This window comes from Callithrix jacchus, chromosome 1, assembly GCF_049354715.1.
Source record: "Callithrix jacchus isolate 240 chromosome 1, calJac240_pri, whole genome shotgun sequence".
NCBI classification, from domain to species: domain Eukaryota; kingdom Metazoa; phylum Chordata; class Mammalia; order Primates; family Cebidae; genus Callithrix; species Callithrix jacchus.
The window spans coordinates 77,898,560-77,919,653 of record NC_133502.1 but is presented as its reverse complement, the minus strand read 5'-3'; the positions used below and the strand labels follow the sequence as shown (position 1 = coordinate 77,919,653).

At 41.6% G+C, this 21,094-nt stretch overlaps 1 protein-coding gene across 2 annotated transcripts in view; it reads left to right on the top strand.

Annotated features, from left to right (window-relative positions):
* The window catches only part of FBP2 (fructose-bisphosphatase 2), a 47,790-nt gene that overhangs the window by 16,036 nt on the left and 10,660 nt on the right, over positions 1-21,094 (top strand). For both annotated transcript variants that reach the window (XM_008993591.5, XM_002742741.6), the window contains exons 4-5: positions 14,209-14,349; positions 18,015-18,152. In XM_008993591.5, the coding sequence (XP_008991839.3) occupies positions 14,209-14,349; positions 18,015-18,152 (279 nt within the window). The remainder of the gene's footprint in view (positions 1-14,208; positions 14,350-18,014; positions 18,153-21,094) is intronic.

Sequence of the window (21,094 nt, the reverse complement as noted above, 5' to 3'; positions counted from 1 at the left end):
GGAGTGTATATGGTGAGAAAGGGAGGAATGTGGAGTCTATTTTAAGGCTAAAGGAAGAGGCTTCTGTACTTTGCTTCAAAGTTATCTCCTGAAGCCCAAGAGAAAGGAAAAAAGAAGTTTTAAAATTCATTTTGAAGTTAAACTGCCCAGATTTAATTCCGCACTCTCAAATTCCATTCCATTTTTATGGAAGGCAGACGATATAGTTAATTAGGCTACTTTCTGCTGAGAAGTGGCATAGTTAGGGGTATTGAAATGGAATTCACTGAGCTAGAGTTGGAAGTACTTTCGAGTCACTGGACTTATAGTAGGGGTTTGTTAGAGCAAACTCTAGGAGGGAGGACCTAGGAGTTTTTTTTTTTTAAACTTGTCCTGCATTCCCATCTAAAGTGTACAACAGCAATAAAATTCATAGCAACCTGGTTGGATGTAATGGCTCATGCCTCTAATCCCAGCACTTTGGGAGGCCAAGGCAGGTGAATCTCTTGAAGCTGGGAGTTTGAGACCATCCTGGGAAACATGGTGAAACGCCATCTCTACTAAAAATACAAAAATTTGCCAGGGTGACGTTGCATGCCTGTAATTCCAGCTACTCAGGAGACTGAAGCCCGAGAATTGCTTAAACCCGGGAGGCACAGGTTGCAATGAGCTGAGACCACGCCCCTGCACCCCAGCCTGGGTGACAGAGCAAGATTCCCTCTCAAACAAACAAACAAACAATCCGTAGCAACCAAAGAGAACAATGAGCAGAGTGCCAGTTATACTGAATATGAGAGTCTTCAATGTATTAGGAAGCTGACTAAAGCATGCTCTTACAGTCTTGAGAGAGGGAATCGACAGCAGAAACATGGGTATTTAAGGACCGTATAGTTTGTGTTGTATTGTGAGAATAATCTGGTACGTATATAACTCTCAGCCTTTTTTTAAATTTGTCATATTTTTAAATTTAGATATCAGGTTATTGATGTTTTCTAATAACTTTATTGAGTTATACAATACAAACCATAAAGTGCATCCATTTTAAGTGTAAAATTAAGTATTTTTTCATCAATTTAGAGTTGGAGAGCAATCGTCACAATCCAGTTTTAGAACATTTCCATAAATGCAAACAAAGATCCCATTAATGCACAAGTGTTGCCTTGGGCTGTTGTTAGGATATCCAAAGCCATGTGACTTAAAGACATTGTGGGATTAAGACATAGTGCTGGTTTGCTTTTGTGTGTCTGGTGGGGCTGAGGATATGTTTTGGGAGTTATGTGGGAAGTATGTACAGCATTTAGTTTTAATTATACCCCAAGGTCCCCACTGTCAGTCATATTTGGGGCTTAATGACAGGTTGACCAAATAGACATATTTAACAGGCTGGGCATGGTGGCTCATGCCTGTAATCCCAGCACTTTGGGAGCCCAAGGTGGGCAGATCACTTGAGGTCCAGAGTCCGAGACCAGCCTGGCCAAAGTGGTGAAACCCCATCTCTACTAAAAATACAAAAAAAATTAGTGAGGAGTGGTGGCATGTGCCTGTGGTTCCAGATACTCAGCTGAGACATGAGAATTGCTTGAACCTGGAGATGGAAGTTGCAGTGAACTTATATGCACCACTGCACTCCAACCTAGGCAACAGAGCAAGACGCTCTCTCAAAACAAACACACAAACTATATATATGTATATATATACATACACACACACACATATACATATTTAACAGATTATAGGAGGAGCTATGAATATTTATGAAGATGGTCCTGACATATGTGTATTGAAGAAATATGCACGTATGACCCACGTTTATTTTGGGGAGGACTCTTAACGTTTAAATGTATTACATTTAGGCCCTATATATCAAAAGGTCTTTCTACGACATAAATGCACACAGTATGTGCTTTCTGTAAACTGGCCAAACCTACCCCATTTTGGTGGTCTTTTATCAAGAGAGACTGAAATTAGTCTCCTGTCTAATTACGGCTGTGGTCTTGGCTGGTGGAACAAGGGGTTGGACGTGAGTGACGCAGTTTATCTTGAGGCCAGTTCTTGTTTGGCTGCTAGAGAAAAAGAAAAACCCACGGCAGTCAGGACATGGTTTCCTCTTCAAGTGCAGGAGTGAATGACTAACGCATGCCTGGTGTGGCCTTAGGTCCTGTTTCTAATTGGGTGTTTTATTGCGACAAACAGTCTATTTTGTCAGTTTTACGGTTTTCAGTTGCACCTAATTCCAAAAACGGGGGGAAGGTATAGGAGGTATGTTTGACCCCTGCTTCCTGCCATGGCCTGAACTAGTTTTTCAGTTTTTTGGGGGATTTCCTTCAGCCAAGAGGCAGGTCCATTCAGTCTGTTGAGAGACTTAGGATTTCAGTTTATATTCTCCTTTTTTTTTTTTTGTCAAGGTATGCCAGAGGCAGTATTGATGGCCAAGCTTTTATTCTGTCCCATATGGATGCTGGGGTGGTTACCCGCCACAGGTCCATCATATCCCTCGATGCGACCTCTATGGCCAAGGGACTTAGAGTCAAAAGACTGAAAGCCAGTTAAATGTTCCAGGTCAGATGGGAATGGAGGTAGGCAGGCACTCATTAACCTTAAAACCCCTTTTAAACAATGTAAGAGCCAAAACGAAAAGCCAAAAGGCAAGGTTACCAAACTGACTTATCTACAGATCTATACATTGAGCTACTGTGAGCTTGGCTAGTAGGACTTAGCTGCACAAAACACAAGCATTTTGTTCAGCTGTTGAAGTGTCTGTGGGTTCATCCGGGATTTGAAGTCTCTGAATTAATTTGATCCCACAAGACTAGCCCTTACTATCTCAGGTGATCACTTCTTCCAGGATAGTCTTTAGGCCTGGAGGGATTGAACAATTTCAATTCTGGAGGTAAAACAAAATATGAAGGATTAGTAATATTTTAAAGAAAAGGATCATAAGCCCAGTCTAGTTCTGAGAATGATGGAAAAGGAAGCTTATAGGTAGCTAAGCATTTTAATTATTTAGTATTAAGGTATAGAATATATCATATTACTTTAGATAGAGGCAAATCTATCTTACTGGTTTTGAATACAAGGCTGTCCTTGTGTCTCATTAAATCAGTTGACTTTGATTGTCACCTTTGCCTGGATCCAGAGACAAGCTTTGGTTGCCTTGAGTTTGGTATCAGATACTGGCAGGAGTAGATACCTTCTTTAGATGAAATATGTGTACCCAGGAGTCAAAGCCTTGTAACTTAACTGCACAAGCATTAGTTAGTAGTACCTGATAAGGACCTTTTTAAGGGACTGGAGGTAGTGATAGTAGAGTCTTTGACCTGACTAAAGCTGTAAAATGATTCTAAAACCTTGCAGTGATTAATTTTTATAGCTTTGATAAACCCCAGCAAAAAGTCACATACTCAATTTAGGATTCAATTTTGAAAATGTCAAAGATGCTAAAAGGCTCAAAACAATTGAACAGAGCTGTAGGTCATTGTAAAACAACAGTTACTCATTTAACCAGAGTGATAATTGGAAGATTTAAAAGGCAGTCCAGGCTGGGCATGGTGGCTCACACCTCTGATCCCAGCACTTTGGGAGGCTGAGGCAGGTGAATCACTTGAGGCCAGGAGTTCAGGATCGGCCTGGCCAACATGGCAAAACACTGTCTCTACTAAAAATACAAAAATTAGCTGGGTATGTTGGCCCAGGAACTTGGGAGGCTGAGGCATGAGAATCATTTGAACCCAGGAGTCAGAGGTTGCAGTGAGCTGAGATTGTGCCACTGTACTCCAGCCGGGGCAACAGAGCAAGACTCTGTCTCAATTAAATAAGTAAATAAATAAATGCACAAACAAAAGGCAACACAGAAGGTTATACAGATGTACAAATCTTAACTCTTTTAGATCTCAGTTTTTCTAAGTCATTAAAATCTTATAAAGACAAAATATAAATTATTTTGATAAAAAGCAAAAATTTTTTTTTTTTTTTAGACGGAGTCTTGCACTGTTGCCCAGGCTGGAGTGCAATGGCGCGATCTCAGCTCACTGCAACCTCCACCTCCTGGGTCCAAACTATTCTCCTGCCTCAGCCTTCTAAGTAGCTGGATTACATGCACCTACCACCATGCCCAGCTAATTTTTTGTAATTTTTAGTAGAGATGGAGTTTCACCATGTTGGCCAGGCTGGTCTCAAGCTCCCTATCTCATGATTTACCCACCTCGGCCTCCCAAAGTGCTGGGATTACAGGTGTGAGCCACTGTGCCTGGTCAAAATTATTTTTAAAATAAGAATACAATTTATAGAATTATATAGTAATTAGCATTTATTTCTACTAACTTTAAATTTTAGTAGAAACTTAGTAAACAAGAAGTCCTGAACCATCAGATGTTAGCATTTTATAGATGAAGTCATTTCACAATTTTAGAACCATGTTTTCACATATTTTTGTTGTAAATTGTTCCCATCATAATTTATTGTAATTTTTTTTTAATTAGAAGTATTGTAATTTTTTTAAAAATTGGAAAATAACACGATGGGGGCTGTTGGGGGGGGGACTAGGAGAGGGACAGTGGGGGATAGGGAGTTGGGAAGGGATAACATGGGGATAAATGCCAGATATAGGTGACAGAGATGGAGGCTGCAAACCACATTGCCATGTATGTACCTATGCAACAATCCTGCATGTTCTGCACATGTACCTGAGAACCTAAAGTGCAATAAAATATATTTAAAAAAATTTTTAAAGTACTTTCAATAAAATAATAAATGCTGGTTGAATGTCTCACCCAGACATTATTATTTAAATAATAAATTAAATTTATTGTTTAAAATAATTTTAAAAATTTAAAATACACAAAAAATTCACTTACAAGCATTTATTGCATTTATGTGTATTTAATTTTTTAATCCTTGAGTTTATCTAGATTCTTTTTGAAAATAGATGTTATACAAAGTTAGTTATTATTTAAAGTTATTTCCCTGTTAACCACTTTTAAAGTCTGAACATTAGGTGAACACCTAAATAAGAACCTCAAAGTTAAACACATGGGCATTTTGCCAATAACTCACAGGATTCACTTGCTTTCATTGAACTAGCAGTCCTAATTTGGTCTTATTTGCCAAAAACATTATACAAGATTACTCTGTGTTTGGCTGGGTCATAGTATTACAGTCTTTGTGCCAAACCCTGACACTTGAAACATTTAGCAGAGGCAAATGTAAAATTTATTTGCTTAGATACAAATGTATGCTGATGATTATGAAGGCATTTTTATTTTTATTTTACTAATAACTTTTTTTTTGAGATGGAGTCTCGCACTGTTGCCCAGGCTGGAGTACAATGGCATGATCTCAGCTCACTGCAACTTCTGCCTCTCAGATTCAAATGATTCTCCTGCCTCAGCCTCCAAAGCAGCTGGGATTACAGGTACCCACCACCGTGCCTGGCTAATTTATTTTTGTATTTTTAGTAGAGACGGGGTTTCACTATGTTGGCCAGGCTGGTCTTGAACACCTGACCTTGTGATCCATCCACCTAAGCCCCTCCAAAGTACTGGGATTACAGGTGTGAGCCATGGCACCTGGCCTATTTTACTAATAATTTTTGAAGCCAATTTTATTTATCAAAAATTCTTGTGAACTTGGAAAGCATTTGGACTTAATTTATGAGTACTTATTTAATAAGCCAATTTGGTAGCACACTAGATATGACACAGAACATAACTATAACATGTACATTACATAAACATATCTAAACATGTATACATCCATACACAAAGAAAGATCTAAGAGCTCTGTCTGAGAACTCTAGTCATGAGACAGCATCACAAACTCACTGACTTATAAAAGATAGCTGGCTTCAAGTTATTTTTCTGACAAAATTGGAGGCTGTTCACATGGCTAACTTTGTTTGCCCTGATAGCTAATCCAAGGAAAGCTGTCAACCCAAATTTTGGGTAAAGCAGTCTCTATGGCAGTTTGGGATTTTTTCTTTTTCAGTCTCTTTTACTCTCCTTTTTCTCTTTAGTTTCAAATGAGTTTTAAATGTTTATATTTTATTTGTACCATAAATAATGAGTCTTACCTTAGCACCAGCAGCTTAATAACCGCAAATTGAAAGCAGGCAGAAAAGAGAGGAAGGTAGAGAGCTAAAGAAGATTCTACTTCTATATTGAGATACCATCTCACACCGGTTAGAATGGTGATCATTAAAAAATCTGGAGACAACAGATGCTGGAGACATTGTGGAGAAATAGGAACACTCCTACACAGTTGGTGGGAATGTAAATTAGTTCAACCATTGAGGAAGACAGTGTGGCCATTCCTCAAGGGCCTAGAAATAGAAATTCCATTTGACCCAGCAATCCCATTACTGGGTATATATCCAAAGGATTATAAAACGGTCTACTATAAGGACACATGCACACTAATGTTCATTGCAGCACTGTTTGCAATAGCAAAGACCTGGAACCAACCCAAATGTCCAACGATGATAGACTGGACAGGGAAAATGTGGCACATATACACCATGGAATACTATGCAGCCATAAAAAACGATGAGTTCATGTCATTTGTAGGGACATGGATGAATCTGGAAACCATCCTTCTCAGCAAACTGACACAAGAACAGAAAACCAAACACCGTGTGTTCTCACTCATAGGCGGGTGTTGAACAATGAGAACACATGGACACAGGGAGGGAAGCATCACACACTGGGGTCTGTCAGGGGGAACTAAAGGAGGGACAGCAGGGGGTGGGAAGTTGGGGAGAGATAACACAGGGAGAAATGCCAGAAATAGGTGATGGGGAGAATGGCAGCAAATCACATTGCCACATGTGTACCTATGCAACAATCTTGCATGTTCTTCACATGTAACCCAAAACCTAAGATGCAAAAAAAATAGAAGACTCTAAAACTCCACAGTGTAGCTTCACCATTTGAACTCTGAATTTTTCTTGTTGTAATTTGCTCGTCAGTTTAAAATGTGCACAAAATGGGCCAGAATATGTAACCAGTCCCAACAAGATGACAAAATCAGAGGCCATGACATTGGAAACTGTTTTTCTCCTTTGAGGCTGAACCCCTGGATTGGACAGGAAATGAGAAAAAGAAAAGAAAGAGATGTGTAGGAGAAAGGTCACATTTTACAGGAAGGAAGAGGAAGGAGGGGAGGCTTGTGTTCCAGCCACTGCAAGGGATGAGGTCAGTATCCTCACCCCCCTGGTTTATCTGCTGTCAGGGAGAGCCTCAGCTCCCCAGACCTATATGGTGTGGGATGAGCCCTTCCCACCTTTGGAAGTCATCAGTTAAGTTAAACTGTTTCCAGCCAGAAGGTGTTACGGGTGCTTTTGGCCAAGAGAAGTAAGGCTGTAGGTGGTTCTAAGATGTCTTAGAAGAAGTGGGGGGAGGGAGGGCTGAGTAGAGTTCCAAATCCCTCACCTGTTTCCAATGCCCTCTCCCACCATCCCTGGAATAGCCTGAACCCAGCAAAGCCCCAAGGGTGCCACAAATACAAATACAAATGAGTAAAATGCTCAAATGGTGTCATTAGCGGTCAAGTCTAAAGATAGTAGAGCCCCAGTGACACCCCGAAAGAGGCAGATGGTGGTCGAATGCACTCTGACTAACTCACCAGGTTCCCAAGTTTAAAGTTACAAAGTTAAAAGTTTGTAACTTCTCTAAAATTCACTTTTATTGCACCAGAGAAACACTGGAGGCAGCAGGCACTGCAGCAGGAAGAGAAGGAGAGGATCCCCAAGACAAAAGCATCTAGGCCACTGCAGGAGACTCCCGAGCACTCCAGCCAAGCAGTCAGCTAGGCACAAGCCGGTAGAACCCACAGGCTACCCTTGGCCCCATTGGATAGAAACCAGACCATGGGCTCAGGCCCCCAGAGCACACTGTATGGGCCACTAAAATTGTAACTGAATGTGGGTCCACATGCTCACTGCCTGCAGAGTCTAGTTAACAAGAGCGAGGCCTGGTAGAAAGAAAGTGACTTTATCAACCACAATTAGTAAAGGGGAAGTGGCCAGATTCCCATCCAAAGCAACCACTTTTACTTTTTCAGGAGAAGGCAGGGGTTTATAAAAAAGAAAACTTGATAAGGAGGGCATGCAAGCATTGTGCTGAGCACAGGATCTGTGATCTTGGTTTTGTGACTACCTTGGGCCCCAGTCACCTGGATCTCAGGCTGACATCTCAACAATGGCTGAGTTGTTAACTAGCCACGTTGAAGTAAGCTCTGGAATTTTGCAGCCGGGTCTCCGTGTTTGGTCTGTCTGTCTCAAGATTAGCTCCTGGAACTTCTAGAAGGTACATAATAGATACTAGCATGCAGTTAGATGAATGTGCAGGGAGTGTATATGGTGAGAAATGGAGGCTATTTTAAAGCTAAGAGAAAAGACTTCTGCGCTGGGTGTGGTGGCTCACACCTGTCATCTCAGCACTTTGGAAGGCCACGGAGGGTGGATCATGAGGTCAGGAGTTCAAGACCACCCTGGCCAAGATGGTGAAACCCCATCTCTACTAAAAAAACAAAAATTAGCCATGTATGGTGGTAGATACCTGTAACCCCAGCTATTCCAGAGGCTGAGGCAGAGAATTGCTTGAACCCAGAGGCAGAGGTTGCAGCGAGCTGAGATCATGCCATTGCACTCCAGCCTGGGCAACAGAGTGAGACCCCATCTCAAAAAAAAAAAAAAAGAGAGAGAGAAGCCTTTTGCAGTTTGCTTCAAGGTTTTATCTTGAAACCTAAGAGAAGAGAAAAAATGTTTTCAAACACATTATGAAGTTAAAGTTAAGCCATACAGTTATATTAAGAAGATAGAAATTGAGACATCATTCTCCTCTTTCAGAGTGGCTAACTCTAAAAAGACTAAGCATACCAAGTGTTGGCAAAGAAACTGGAACTCTTATACCTTGTTGGTGGGATTATCAAATTGTGTAACACTTTGGAAAACATTCGATATCACCTACTAATGCTAAACAAGCATTTACAAACTATGACCAAGTAGTGACACTCCCGGGACCCACACAGAAGAAAGGAGTGCTTGTGTCCTCCTGAAGATGTAGAGATTATTCATCATAGCCCCAAATGGAAAAATCCAAATGCATGTCAACATGAGAATGGAGAAATAAATTGTGATATATTCATACAACAGAAAACTACACAGCAATGAAAAAGAACAGACTACTCCTATGTATAACAACATAGGTAAAATTTCAAAGAAATAAACTTGAAAATCATAAGCCATACAAAAGGACACATGCAGTGTCATTTCATTTATATGATGTTCCAAACCAGATAAAGTTAGATTTGGTGATAAAGGTGAGGCTGGAGGTTACCTTTGGCAGGAGGTGATAGTGACTGGAAGAGACTACTCGGCCTGGGTTTGCTAGGCTTGGAGTCCACTAGGTTGCAGGAAATGTTATTTAAATGGATCTAGATGTTATGTAAAAATTCAATAAATACACATAAGTATATATTATACATTTGTAAAAATTTATCAAAATGTACCATTAAGATTTGTGTGCTATGCTATATGGTTCATACTTCAACAAAAAGGAAAAAAGTCCATATTTCATGATTTCTACCACCAAATATATGGAGCTCTTGCAATTTTCATTAATTTTACTACAAAGTCATGGTAGAAGCACCACCTATTTGATGGACTTAGGTATTTATTGGTGTAGGAAAAAATAAAAGACAGCACTAAATCATTTGCAAACTACTATAAAATCTTCAAATAAGAAAGGAGGAAGCCAAATTGTCTCTATTTGCAGACGACATGATAGTATACCTAGAAGACCCCATTGCCTCAGCCCAAAAACTCCTGAAACTGATAAGCGACTTCAGCAAAGTCTCAGGATATAAAATCAATGTGAAAAAATCACAAGCATTCCTATACACCAATAACAGACTGAAAGAGAGCCAAATCAAGAACGAACTGCCATTCACAATTGCTACAAAGAGAATAAAATACCTAGGAATACAACTCACAAGGAACGTAAGAGATCTCTTCAAGGAAAACTACAAACCACTGCTCAACGAAATAAGAGAGGACACAAACGGAGAAACATTCCATGTTCATGGTTAGGAAGAATTAATATCGTGAAAATGGCTATACTGCCCAAAGTAATTTACAGATTCAATGCTATCCCCATCAAGCTACCATTGACTTTCTTCACAGAACTGGAAAAAACCACCATGAACTTCATATGGAACCAAAAGAGAGCCCGCATAGTCAAGTCAATTCTAAGCAAAAAGAACACAGCGGGAGGCAGGCATCACACTACCGGACTTCAAACTATACTACAAGGCTACAGCAATCAAAACAGCATGGTACTGGTACCAAAACAGAGATATAGACCAATGGAACGGAACAGAGGCATCGGAGGCAACACAACATATCTATAACCATACAATCTTTGATAAACCTGACAAAAACAAGAAATGGGGAAAGGACTACCTGTTTAATAAATGGTGTTGGGATAACTAGCTAACCATATGCAGAAAGCAGAAACTGGACCCCTTCCTGACACCTTAAACTAAAATTAACTCCAGATGGATTAAAGACTTAAATATAAGACCTGGCACCATAAAAACCCTAGAGGAAAATCTGGGCAAAACCATTCAGGACATAGGAGTAGGCAAGGACTTCATGAACAAAACACCAAAAGCGTTGGCAACAAAAGCCAAAATAGACAAAAGGGACCTAATGAAACTCCACAGCTTCTGCACGGCAAAAGAAACAGTCACTAGAGTGAATCGGCAACCAACAGAATGGGGAAACATTTTTGCAGTGTACCCATTTGACAAAGGGCTGATATCCAGTATTTACAAAGAACTCAAACAAATTTACAGGAAAAAAACAAACAAGCCCATTCAAAAATGGGCAAAGGATATGAACAGATACTTTTCAAAAGAAGACATGCATGAGGCCAACAAACATATGAAAAAATGCTCATCGTCACTGGTCATTAGAGAGATGCAAATCAAAACCACATTGAGATACCATCTCACACCAGTTAGAATGGCGATCATTAAAAAATCTGGAGACAACAGATGCTGGAGACGATGTGGAGAAATAGGAACACTTTTACACTGTTGGTGGGAGTGTAAATTAGTTCAACCATTGTGGAAGACAGTGTGGCGATTCCTCAAGGCCTTAGAAATAGAAATTCCATTTGACCCAGCAATCCCATTACTGGGTATATATCCAAAAAACTGTAAATCATTCTACTATAAGGACACATGCACATGAATGTTCATTGCAGCACTGTTTACAATAGCAAAGACCTGGAACCAACCCAAATGCCCACCCACGATAGACTGGATTGGGAAAATGTGGCACAAATACACCATGGAATATTATGCAGCAATCAAAAAGGATGAGTTTGTGTCCTTTGTAGGGACATGGATGAATTTGGAGAACATCATTTTCAGCAAACTGACACAAGAACAGAAAATGAAATACCACATATTCTCGCTCATAGGCGGGTGATGAAAAAAGAGAACACATGGACACAGGGAAGGGAGTACTACACACTGGAGTCTACTGGGGGAATAGGGGAGGGGTAGTGCGGGGGGGGGAAGGGGGGAGGGATAACCTGGGGAGAAATGCCAAATGTGGGTGAAGGGGAAGACGGCAGCAAAACACACTGCCATGTGTGTACCTATGCAACTATCTTGCATGATCTGCACATGTACCCCAAAACCTAAAATGCAATAAAAAAATAAAATAAAATTACCCACAAACATTTTGCCTAATAAAAAAAAAATTAGGGAAATCAGAGCCTTGGGTGACAGGGAGTAAGAAAAAAGAATGAATAATCAGAAGATTTTTAGGGCAGTGACACTAATTTATATTATACTATAATGGTGAATATATGTTCAATATATATTTTGCAAAACCCATAAAATGTACAATGCCAAGTATGAATCCTAATGCAAACTATGTACTGTAGATGATAATGATATGCCCATTTAGGTTCATCGAATGTAAAACAAACAAAAAAAAAGTACCATTCATGTGAGGAATAATGATAGGGAGGCTATGAGTATGGGAGAAGGTAGAGTTATATGGGCACTCTCCATATTTTCTGTTCAATTTTGCTATAAACCTAAATCTTTTCTGAAAAAAAAAATCTGCTGAGAAAGGTGTCATGGCAATGAAGATTCTGATATAAACTGGGTTTTTGGAATCTCAGGACTGTATTAGACAAATAGAAAAACTGAATCTTTCATTTTTTTCCATGCATAGAAATAAATTACAGATAGGTTGATGAGTTTGGTGGAGAGGTGGGGAATGAAACCAGAAAGAAAAGACAAGAATATTCACCTCATCCTGTTTTGATATAGGAGACATTCAATCGAAACATAGAGACAAGAGAAGAAAACAATATGGAGTGTCATGAATGATTTTAATTTTAAAACCACACTGCAAAAACAGGCACCATAAATAAAATAAGAAGGTAATGACAATCGAGGAAAATATTTGTGACATATACAAGACATGAATATCCTTTATATTTAAAGTGCTATTAAGACAAACAAGACGATGAATATCCTGATAGAAAAATAAGTAAGGCATGAAATATACAACTTACAAAATATTTAATGGTGAAAGAATGAATGCTTATCCTGTAAGAGCAGTAGCAAGGCAAGGTTGTCCTCACTCATCACGATTACCCAATGTATGTAGTCCTGAGAGTCATAGCCAGCACAGTGAGGCCAGGGAGATGAGAAAGGGCATGCAGATTGGAAAGCAGGTGCAACACTGTCCTTGCAGATGCCATGTCGGTCTATGTAGAAAATTCCGAGAAACCTACAAACAAAAACCCAAATCACACCCAAGAACTAGTGAGTTTAGCAAGGATACAAGATCAAACACAAAATCAACTGGATTTCTATATATTAGCAATAAAGTAATTCATACTTATAATTCATTTTTTAAATGTGTGCTATTTACAATTACTCAAAAAATGGAATAGTATAAATCTAAAAAATGTACATAGGATTCCTATGCTGAAAACCACCACATGTCTGCATGTATATATATGTATGTGTATAAACTCACATGCCTGTGTTTATGCGTGTGTGTGTGTGTGTGTGTGAATGAAATGCAATAACCATGGGCCAGACTGTGCTATGTGGGGGAAAACAGACATAAACAAGCTGGAGTTGGTACTTGTCACCAGGTTGCTCACAGTCTACCTGGTGGCAAGTATCAGGTACTTGGTACATGGGCAAGTCAGACACTAAGCCCATGAATGAAAATGTGTTGGGAGCTTCAAGGAAGCAGGTCTGAGTGCTCATGGCATCTAGCACTGGAAGACCAGACCATGAGGTCAGAACATGGTGGCAGGAACGTTCGGGTTTACAAGGCTTCTACATTTACATCACCACAATGCTCTACTCCAATTCTAGATTTCTGGAGGAGAGGCTTACATTGGGCCAGTTTGAATCACAAATCTATGAATCTATCCTTGACCCCATCAAATACGTGTGCATGTGTGTGTTTGTGCATGTGTGTGGTGGGAGGTGGGGCAACTCAATACAAATGTAGCAGCTGAGAGTCCCCATTTGGGATAAGGGAATGACAAAGAATCATTTTGTGCTGGTTGGATGCACCAGGGGCTAGAGAAGTACCAGAAGAAGCACCAACATTTAAGGAATCCAAGGAAGAGGAGCTGTGGGGAAGAGAAGCAAGTGAGAAGGAGCATCCACAGAGTCAGAGAGAAAGCCAGTTAGGGCTTCCTGCTGTTGAGTGACTTGTGCAGCTGATGCAGCTGCAGTAGATTGTTAATCTCAGGTGGTTTTGTTCTTAGAGTTCTTCCTCTAAGGTGATGGTGCTGTCTCCTCAAAGGGCCGTTGAGTTTGCAGAGTGAGACACCGCATGCTCAGCTCAGTGATCTGAGTTGAGTATTGTGACTTGGCAGTGTGGCTCATGATGAAGAGGGGCTATGGTTTTAGCATCGGGAAGTGCTTTTCTTGGCAGGCTACAGACACATGCATTTGGAAAACAGGAGGGGAGAAGTCCAAGGACAGCCTTTGCCATGGTTCAGCTAGAACTGTTGGCAACATGGCCACTTGTTTCCCTTGGATAGATTTGCAGCAGCCTAAAATTCTAAGAACAGCACTTCCTTTAGTGATTCAAGGAGATCTGAAGACCAGGCCCCTTGCAAAGTGTTCTCTCAGAGACAACAATGACACATGGCATTTCTCTCCTCTCTTCTGCAGACCTCAGAGGACGAGCCTTCTGAAAAGGACGCCCTGCAGCCTGGCCGTAATATTGTGGCTGCAGGTTATGCGCTGTATGGTAGTGCAACCCTGGTGGCTCTCTCCACGGGGCAAGGTGTGGACCTCTTCATGCTTGACCCGGTATGTACAGAATATCACAGCATCTGTGCCTGGGCCTCTGTGGTTTCATGCTAGTCCCTGGGATAATATTCTGGTTATTCCTAATGCTTGTGTTGGGGACCAGGGGAACTGAGAACCTGGTCTGGGGAGCCCACACCATCATCAGAAACCATGAAGGGGCTCTGTCCCAATGAGGGCACCGGGGGTAGAAGTGTCCTGCAGAGACAGTTGCATCAACTCAGGCCCTGTCCTTAAGGAGTTCATTGTCCAAAAATGCACTCAGTCTCTTTGGCTTTTGAGAACTCCATGATTCAAGAATCACAGTGCTGTAAATTTCCAGCAGAAGCATGGGGTCTTTAGAGCAGCACAGCCCAGTAGAATGCTCTGTGAATCTCACTTTGAAATGCTGGATGCCTTGCCCATCACTTGTGAAATGCTTTGCCAAGTACACTGAGGTCTTGTGAAAACTCAGATGCTGTTGACCAAAGAACGCTTCAAAAACTCTTGTGTTCACTTAGACAAAAGGTGAGTATTTGAATTTTTGACTTGAGCCTCCACTATGTCTCAAAGCACCATTCCAGAGGGTGGAGATACAGCATTGATGGAACACATGTGCCAGCCCTTGTGGAGTTCACATGTTAGTGCCTATGTGTGGAGAGAGGGATTTGCAAAATTTCAAAATGGCACAGAGTTAACTCACAAAGTGGAGTTTACAGTATGGAAACCCAGAAAATTTTCAAACAGAATCTTTGCACCTTATACCCATTAGACCAAGATCCATTGCTGTGTCAGTTTGCTAATGCCCCAATTTCCTTTTATGTTCAAAGAAGCTGGCAACCCCTGAGAAATTCTAAGACTTACAAATATTACTCTCAGATAATAAAGCATCCTTTCTAAAGTTGTTGTAAAAACAGCTAAGAGTTAGATAATTCTTCATAAGTGGTAGGAATGTAAGTGGAATTCCTATGGAATTTACATCTATTATCTGTTAATGCATTTAAATGTCACAGTGGCCCTATGAGGTATGTCCTATTATTATTCCTATTTGCAGATGGGGAAAGTGAGGCATAGAGAGGGTTACTTGCCCAAGGTCAAGTGACTGGTGTCAGGAGTCACGCTCTGGCAGTCTGTGGTGTAGCTATTCCACCACACTGAATTTCCAACACAATTGCTCTTGAGTACAAGCAAAGGAACATCCTGAGCAGTTCTAAAGGCAATGGGAGGTGCTTTGACTCAGGGAACTAACTCAAGGGTTCCCAGGCACAGACAGAGCCTCTGCTTTCTGCCCTCAAACATGACAGCAGGGCCCAGTCTAGACATAGGTGGGCACCAGAGCTTGACAACAAGACAGAAGGAAGAGATGAACAATAGCATAATCTTTCCTGATTTCTGTGTATTAGTCTGAAGCCCCTTTGGATCACATCACCCTACTAAAAAGGACATTTGAGCAAAGACCCAGTGCACACAGCTTAGTGCTTCTTTGACGTCCAGCAGAGGTAGCTGGTGGTACTTGCCACGGAAATGCCGTGGAGGGTGGCCAGCAACTTATGAAGGCAGCATTCCCTGGTGGGTCAAACCAAGCCTGTGAGGTCTGTGGGTTTACAGGGCTGGTGATTTGATTTTGTCAGAACACACATACTCTTCAGGCACAGAGAGACCACCTCCTGTTAACCAACTCCCCATTGTGGATAAAGCTCACTGTCAAGGCATTCATTCAAATGAGAGCTGTTGTTTCTCAGTGACAAGGATCTGGTGTCTGATGATGGGGAACAGAGTGTATGAGAGCCATATTTAAAATCAGCGGTTGTTGGTAACCATCCAATCAGACAAAAGAACACATTTTCCAAGTTAATACAATTGTGGAACCAAAACTCCCGGGGCCTGAGAGCCCCAGCCCCAGCCTTAGGAGTGAATCAACACAAGGCGTTTTCACCCACTGATGCAGAATGAGCTGTCTTTGCTGAAAAGCAAGAGCAAAATTGATCCCGGCTCAATTAAGTGAAAAGAGTTACTGCGTTGATGGGAAAGTTGAGGACCTTGGCTGGGAATGGGCAGGACTAGAGGACTGGGAAGCAGGAAGCACAGCAGTGGTCTCACAACCTGGCCAGTCCAGCCTGGACACCACCCCCAGTGCTGTGCCTCTTACTCGGGTTTCAATTCCCAGGGAGGGGTGTCTCATTTTCAAGCTAAGGCACATGCCTGACCTTGGCCTACAAGAAGCCCAGATATGAGCCTTCCTAGACTGGCATCCAATGAGTAGAGTTAATTCTTCAAAGGAAGCCAGGGCACTTTTCAGGAGTAGAAATCAATGCTGGCCTGCTCCAAAGTGGCAGAGGCCTGCAGCGAGTTAAAGTTCATGAACAAAAGACCACTTGTGCACCTGTAGTAATAAGGGTTAGATTTAGCAAGCACTGCAGAGGAACCATGGGGTGTTGAGGGAGTTGAGATGGGCTTATTGTAGCACTTGGGGTTTTGCTTGGTGATCCTAAAGAGGATTTGAGGAAGAGAGGGTCAGTCTGGACTGAATATTGTCTGTAAGTGGGTGCAATTAATGACTAGTTACCTTAATAATGTTCATCCAGGAGGAAGGGAGATTGGAGTCCTTGATATAGAAGCAGTTGTCACTCGTGTTAGGCAGGAGAGGATTGTTTAGCTGTTTCTGTTGTTGAGTCTCCTTGTCACTGTCTTGTTTTGGACAGACAGTGTCACCTCTCATAGCAACACCTCTGCTATGTGGAGTCATTCTGTGGCCTTGCCTCTTTGTATTCCAGGAATAGCTCTGATGTTTCCTGGGAAACTTCCGGCCTAGCTGCTAGGTGTGAGCTGTAATTGTGGAGTTTTTCACTTTCTCAAAATCTTTGACATTCACCAAAGTGGATCTGATTTCCAGGCTCTGAATTTCCTCCTAGCGACTTAGACAGACACTAGCATTTAAGGTGATATCTGCCACAAGATGATCACATTTTTAGTGACTGATGTCCCTAGAACTAGATAAAGGGGTATTTGAGAGCTGCCCTGCAGGTATTGACCATGGTGGCTACAGGGGGACTGCAGAGGGAGTGGGGACAGTTTTGTTAATATGTCTGAGGTTCCTTCAGATTTTTACCAGCATTTTCCTTATGCCGAGTGAACACAGTTTCTGGTGAAAAGGACTTCCTCTTCTCCCCAGATAAGAGTGGGATACCAGAAACTGTGAATGGTTTCTACCGTCGATCAGTAACATAAACAAAATAACTGTACTGCAAATTAATGGTTAAAATGCATCCCTCATATGACAGTGTACTTCTTCCTCTCACTGTTGATGGCTGGTCTTCCTGAAAACATTAATCTATGGGTGAGAACTTGGGAGACACACACAGTCAGGCTGCTCATAAATGAGGAGCCTCGCTGATGGTAGAAAGTAAAAAGGAAAAGGAAGAAGACCATGGACTTCGTCCCTTTCAATTGTTTTTCTGCTCGCTATATTACTGCTTGAGCTTCCTGTGTGGACTCCATAGGACCCCTGTTCTTCCCACCAGTTGTGAAAACACCATGGGGCAGGCTCAGAGTGACCACAGCCAAGCCCTGGCTCTGCCAGCAGGTCCCCATCTTCTCCTGCTGTGATTGTGGGGATTGTGGGGATCGTGCAGTTGGCTTCTGTTTCCTGGCTTCTCTCTTCTTCCTGGAATCTCTCTTCCTGTTGCTAGGCTCTTGGTGAATTTATCCTGGTGGAAAAAGATGTCAAGATTAAGAAGAAAGGAAAGATTTACAGCCTGAATGAGGGCTATGCCAAGTATTTTGATGCAGCCACCACTGCATATGTGCAGAAAAAGAAATTCCCTGAGGTGAGTGAAGAAAGCCAGGTGGGTGGCAGAGACAATGCTGTCCCCATGGGGTCCTGTTTGGGTGGTGGCTTCAGGGGCTTTGCCAAAAGAGGTTGGTGCCACTGTTGATGGCTGTAGTCAGTATGAAGATGGTGGACTCTGCCTTTCTTCCTACGAATTCAGTATCATATATAGCTAAAATTTACTTTCTAAGGTAGTACTTATCCTTACATGTGAGTTTTTCCAGGACGCATTCTGTATAAGGAAGGCAGGAATCACATTTGCAAAATTCAGAGCTGAGGCCAGATCCTCTAAGTCATTTGTTTAATCTAAGCTCCAACCGATAGATTCACTCACTCGGTTGCATTTGCTTATAAAAGAGATAATTACGGGAGAAGACTTCAAAAAGTTAATGGAAAAATGAAATTAAAAGAGATTAAAAACATAAAATAAAATCTTTATTTCTCAACATAAGCTCTGTTGAGTTCAGACGCTTTCGTAACCGTTTATACCGGCCTTTAGTCCGTCCGTAAAGAACTGAGGCACTGGGAATTTAACCCTGACAAAGCAGGCTTTTTACTGTTATTGGCTGATGAAAAATGGGTATTCTTTAAAGGGTTTTAAAGATTAGGAAACAAAAAGAAGTCAGAAGAGGCTAAATCAGGACTGTAGTAATTTTCCATCAAAACGTGCAAAATTGCCATTGTTTGATGGGAAGATTAAGCAGGAGCATTGCTGTGGTGGAGAACTTTCTGCTGAAGGTTCCTGGGCTTTTTCTGCTAAAACCATGGCCAACTTTCTCAGAACACTTTCATAATAAGCAGATGTGGGCCAAAGATGACTCTCCCCAATGTTGTAGAAATGAATGCGTATAATTAGTCAAGGCCAAGTTTTATCCCACACCTTCAGAGGCCCTTGCTCTCCTCCCCCAAGTTACAATCATCTAAGTTATCCCTCCCTCCTTCCCTCCCTCCCTCTCACCTATTATCATCTATGTATCTATCTAATCTATCTCTATCATCTATCTAATATCTCTCATCTATCTAATATCTATCTCTATCATCTATCTAATATCTATCATCTATCTAATATCTATCTCTATCATCTATCTAATATCTCTCTGTCATCCAATATCTATCATCTATCTCTATCATCTAATATCTATCATCTATCTAATCTATCTCTATCATCTATCATCTAACTAATATCTATCTAGCCATCTCTATCATCTATCTAATATCTATCTATCTATATCATCTATCTATCTATCTATCTATCTATCTATCTATCTATCTATCTATCTGTTGTTCTATCTTCCTACCTATCTATCTATAACTGAGAAATTTCTCACAGCTTTAGTTTATAGAGCAAAGGTAAGTTGAAGAGTAGAAACATCTCTCTCTGTTACGTTGAGTCCTTCTGGATGAAAAAACCAGGAGCTTAGGAATATGGGTTCCATCTCTAGTTCCTGATAGTTCACTGTGTGTCTGCTGAAAGATTCTTTCTGTATTAAAATGTTTTGATTTTATGGCTTAATGTTTTCCCCAAATATAAAAATTTTGTGTTCCTGGATAACACATCACATAGAAGACACCAAAACCCAGAAAATGTAAACAAAATCCACATGTAAGACACCCCATCCTCAAACCCACTGTGAACATCTCAATACACTTCTCTGAGTTTGTTTTCTGCAAGTGTGCTTACACAGCTACCAAATGTGATTCAATTGGAAACTTTTTTTTTTTTTTTTTGAGATGGAGTTTTGTTCTTGTTACTCAGGCTGGAGTGCAATGGTGCAATCTCGGCTCACCGCAACCTCTGCCTACTGGGTTCAGGCAATTCTCCTGCCTCAGCCTCCTGAGTAGCTGGGACTATAGGCGTGTGCCACCATGCCCAGCTAATTTTTTATAATTTTAGTAGAGACGAGGTTTCACCATGTTGACCAGGGTGGTCTAGATCTCTTGACCTCGTGATCCACCCACCTAGGCTTCCCAAAGTGCTGGGATTACAGGTGTGAGCCACTGCGCCTGGCCTGGAAACAGTTTTTAAACCTGCTTTTCTTTTTCTTTTTTGAGACAGAGTTTCACTCTCGTTACCCAGGCTGGAGTGCAATGGCGCAATCTCGGCTCACCGCAACCTCCTGGGTTCAGGCAATTCTCCTGTCTCAGCCTCCCAAGTAGCTGAGACTATAGGCTCACCCCACCATGCCCAGCTAATTTTTTATATTTTTAGTAGAGTTGGGGTTTCACCATGTTGACCAGGATGGTCTTGATGTCTCGACCTCGTGATCCACCCGCCTCGGCCTCCCAAAGTGCTGGGATTATAGGCGTGAGGCACCGCGCCCGGCCTTAAAACCTGCTTTTCTACTTATTTTATGAGTGTGTCCTAGTCAGCAAAAATTCTTCAAAAGCACATTGCTGTACCATAACATAGTTAATCATTCTCAGATTGTTCCACACTTAGGCTGTGTCCAGCTTTTCACTCCGTAAATGATGCTGCAGTAAACCTCTTTGTACCTTGTCTTTGCTGATCTGAAAATTCCCTTAGAAGGCATTCCTAGATGCCTGTAATCCCAGCACTTTGGGAGACTGAGGTGGGCGGGTCACGAGATCAAGAGAACATCATCCTGGCCAACATGATGAAATCCCGTCTCTACTAAAAATACAAAAAATGGCCGGGCGTGGTGGCACGTGCCTGTGGTCCCAGCTACTCGGGAGGCTGAGGTGATAGAATCTCTTGAACCCAGGAGGCGGAGGTTGCAGTGAGCCGAGATTGCACCACTGCACTCCAGCCTGGCGACAGAGTGAGACTCCGTCTCAAAAAAAGAAAAAGAAGGCATTCCTAGAATTAAGGCCGGGCATGGTGGCTCATGCCTGGAATCCCAGCACTTTGGGAGACTGAGGCGGGAGGATCACTTGAGGGTCACGAGTTTGAGAACAGCCTGGCCAACATGGAGAAACACT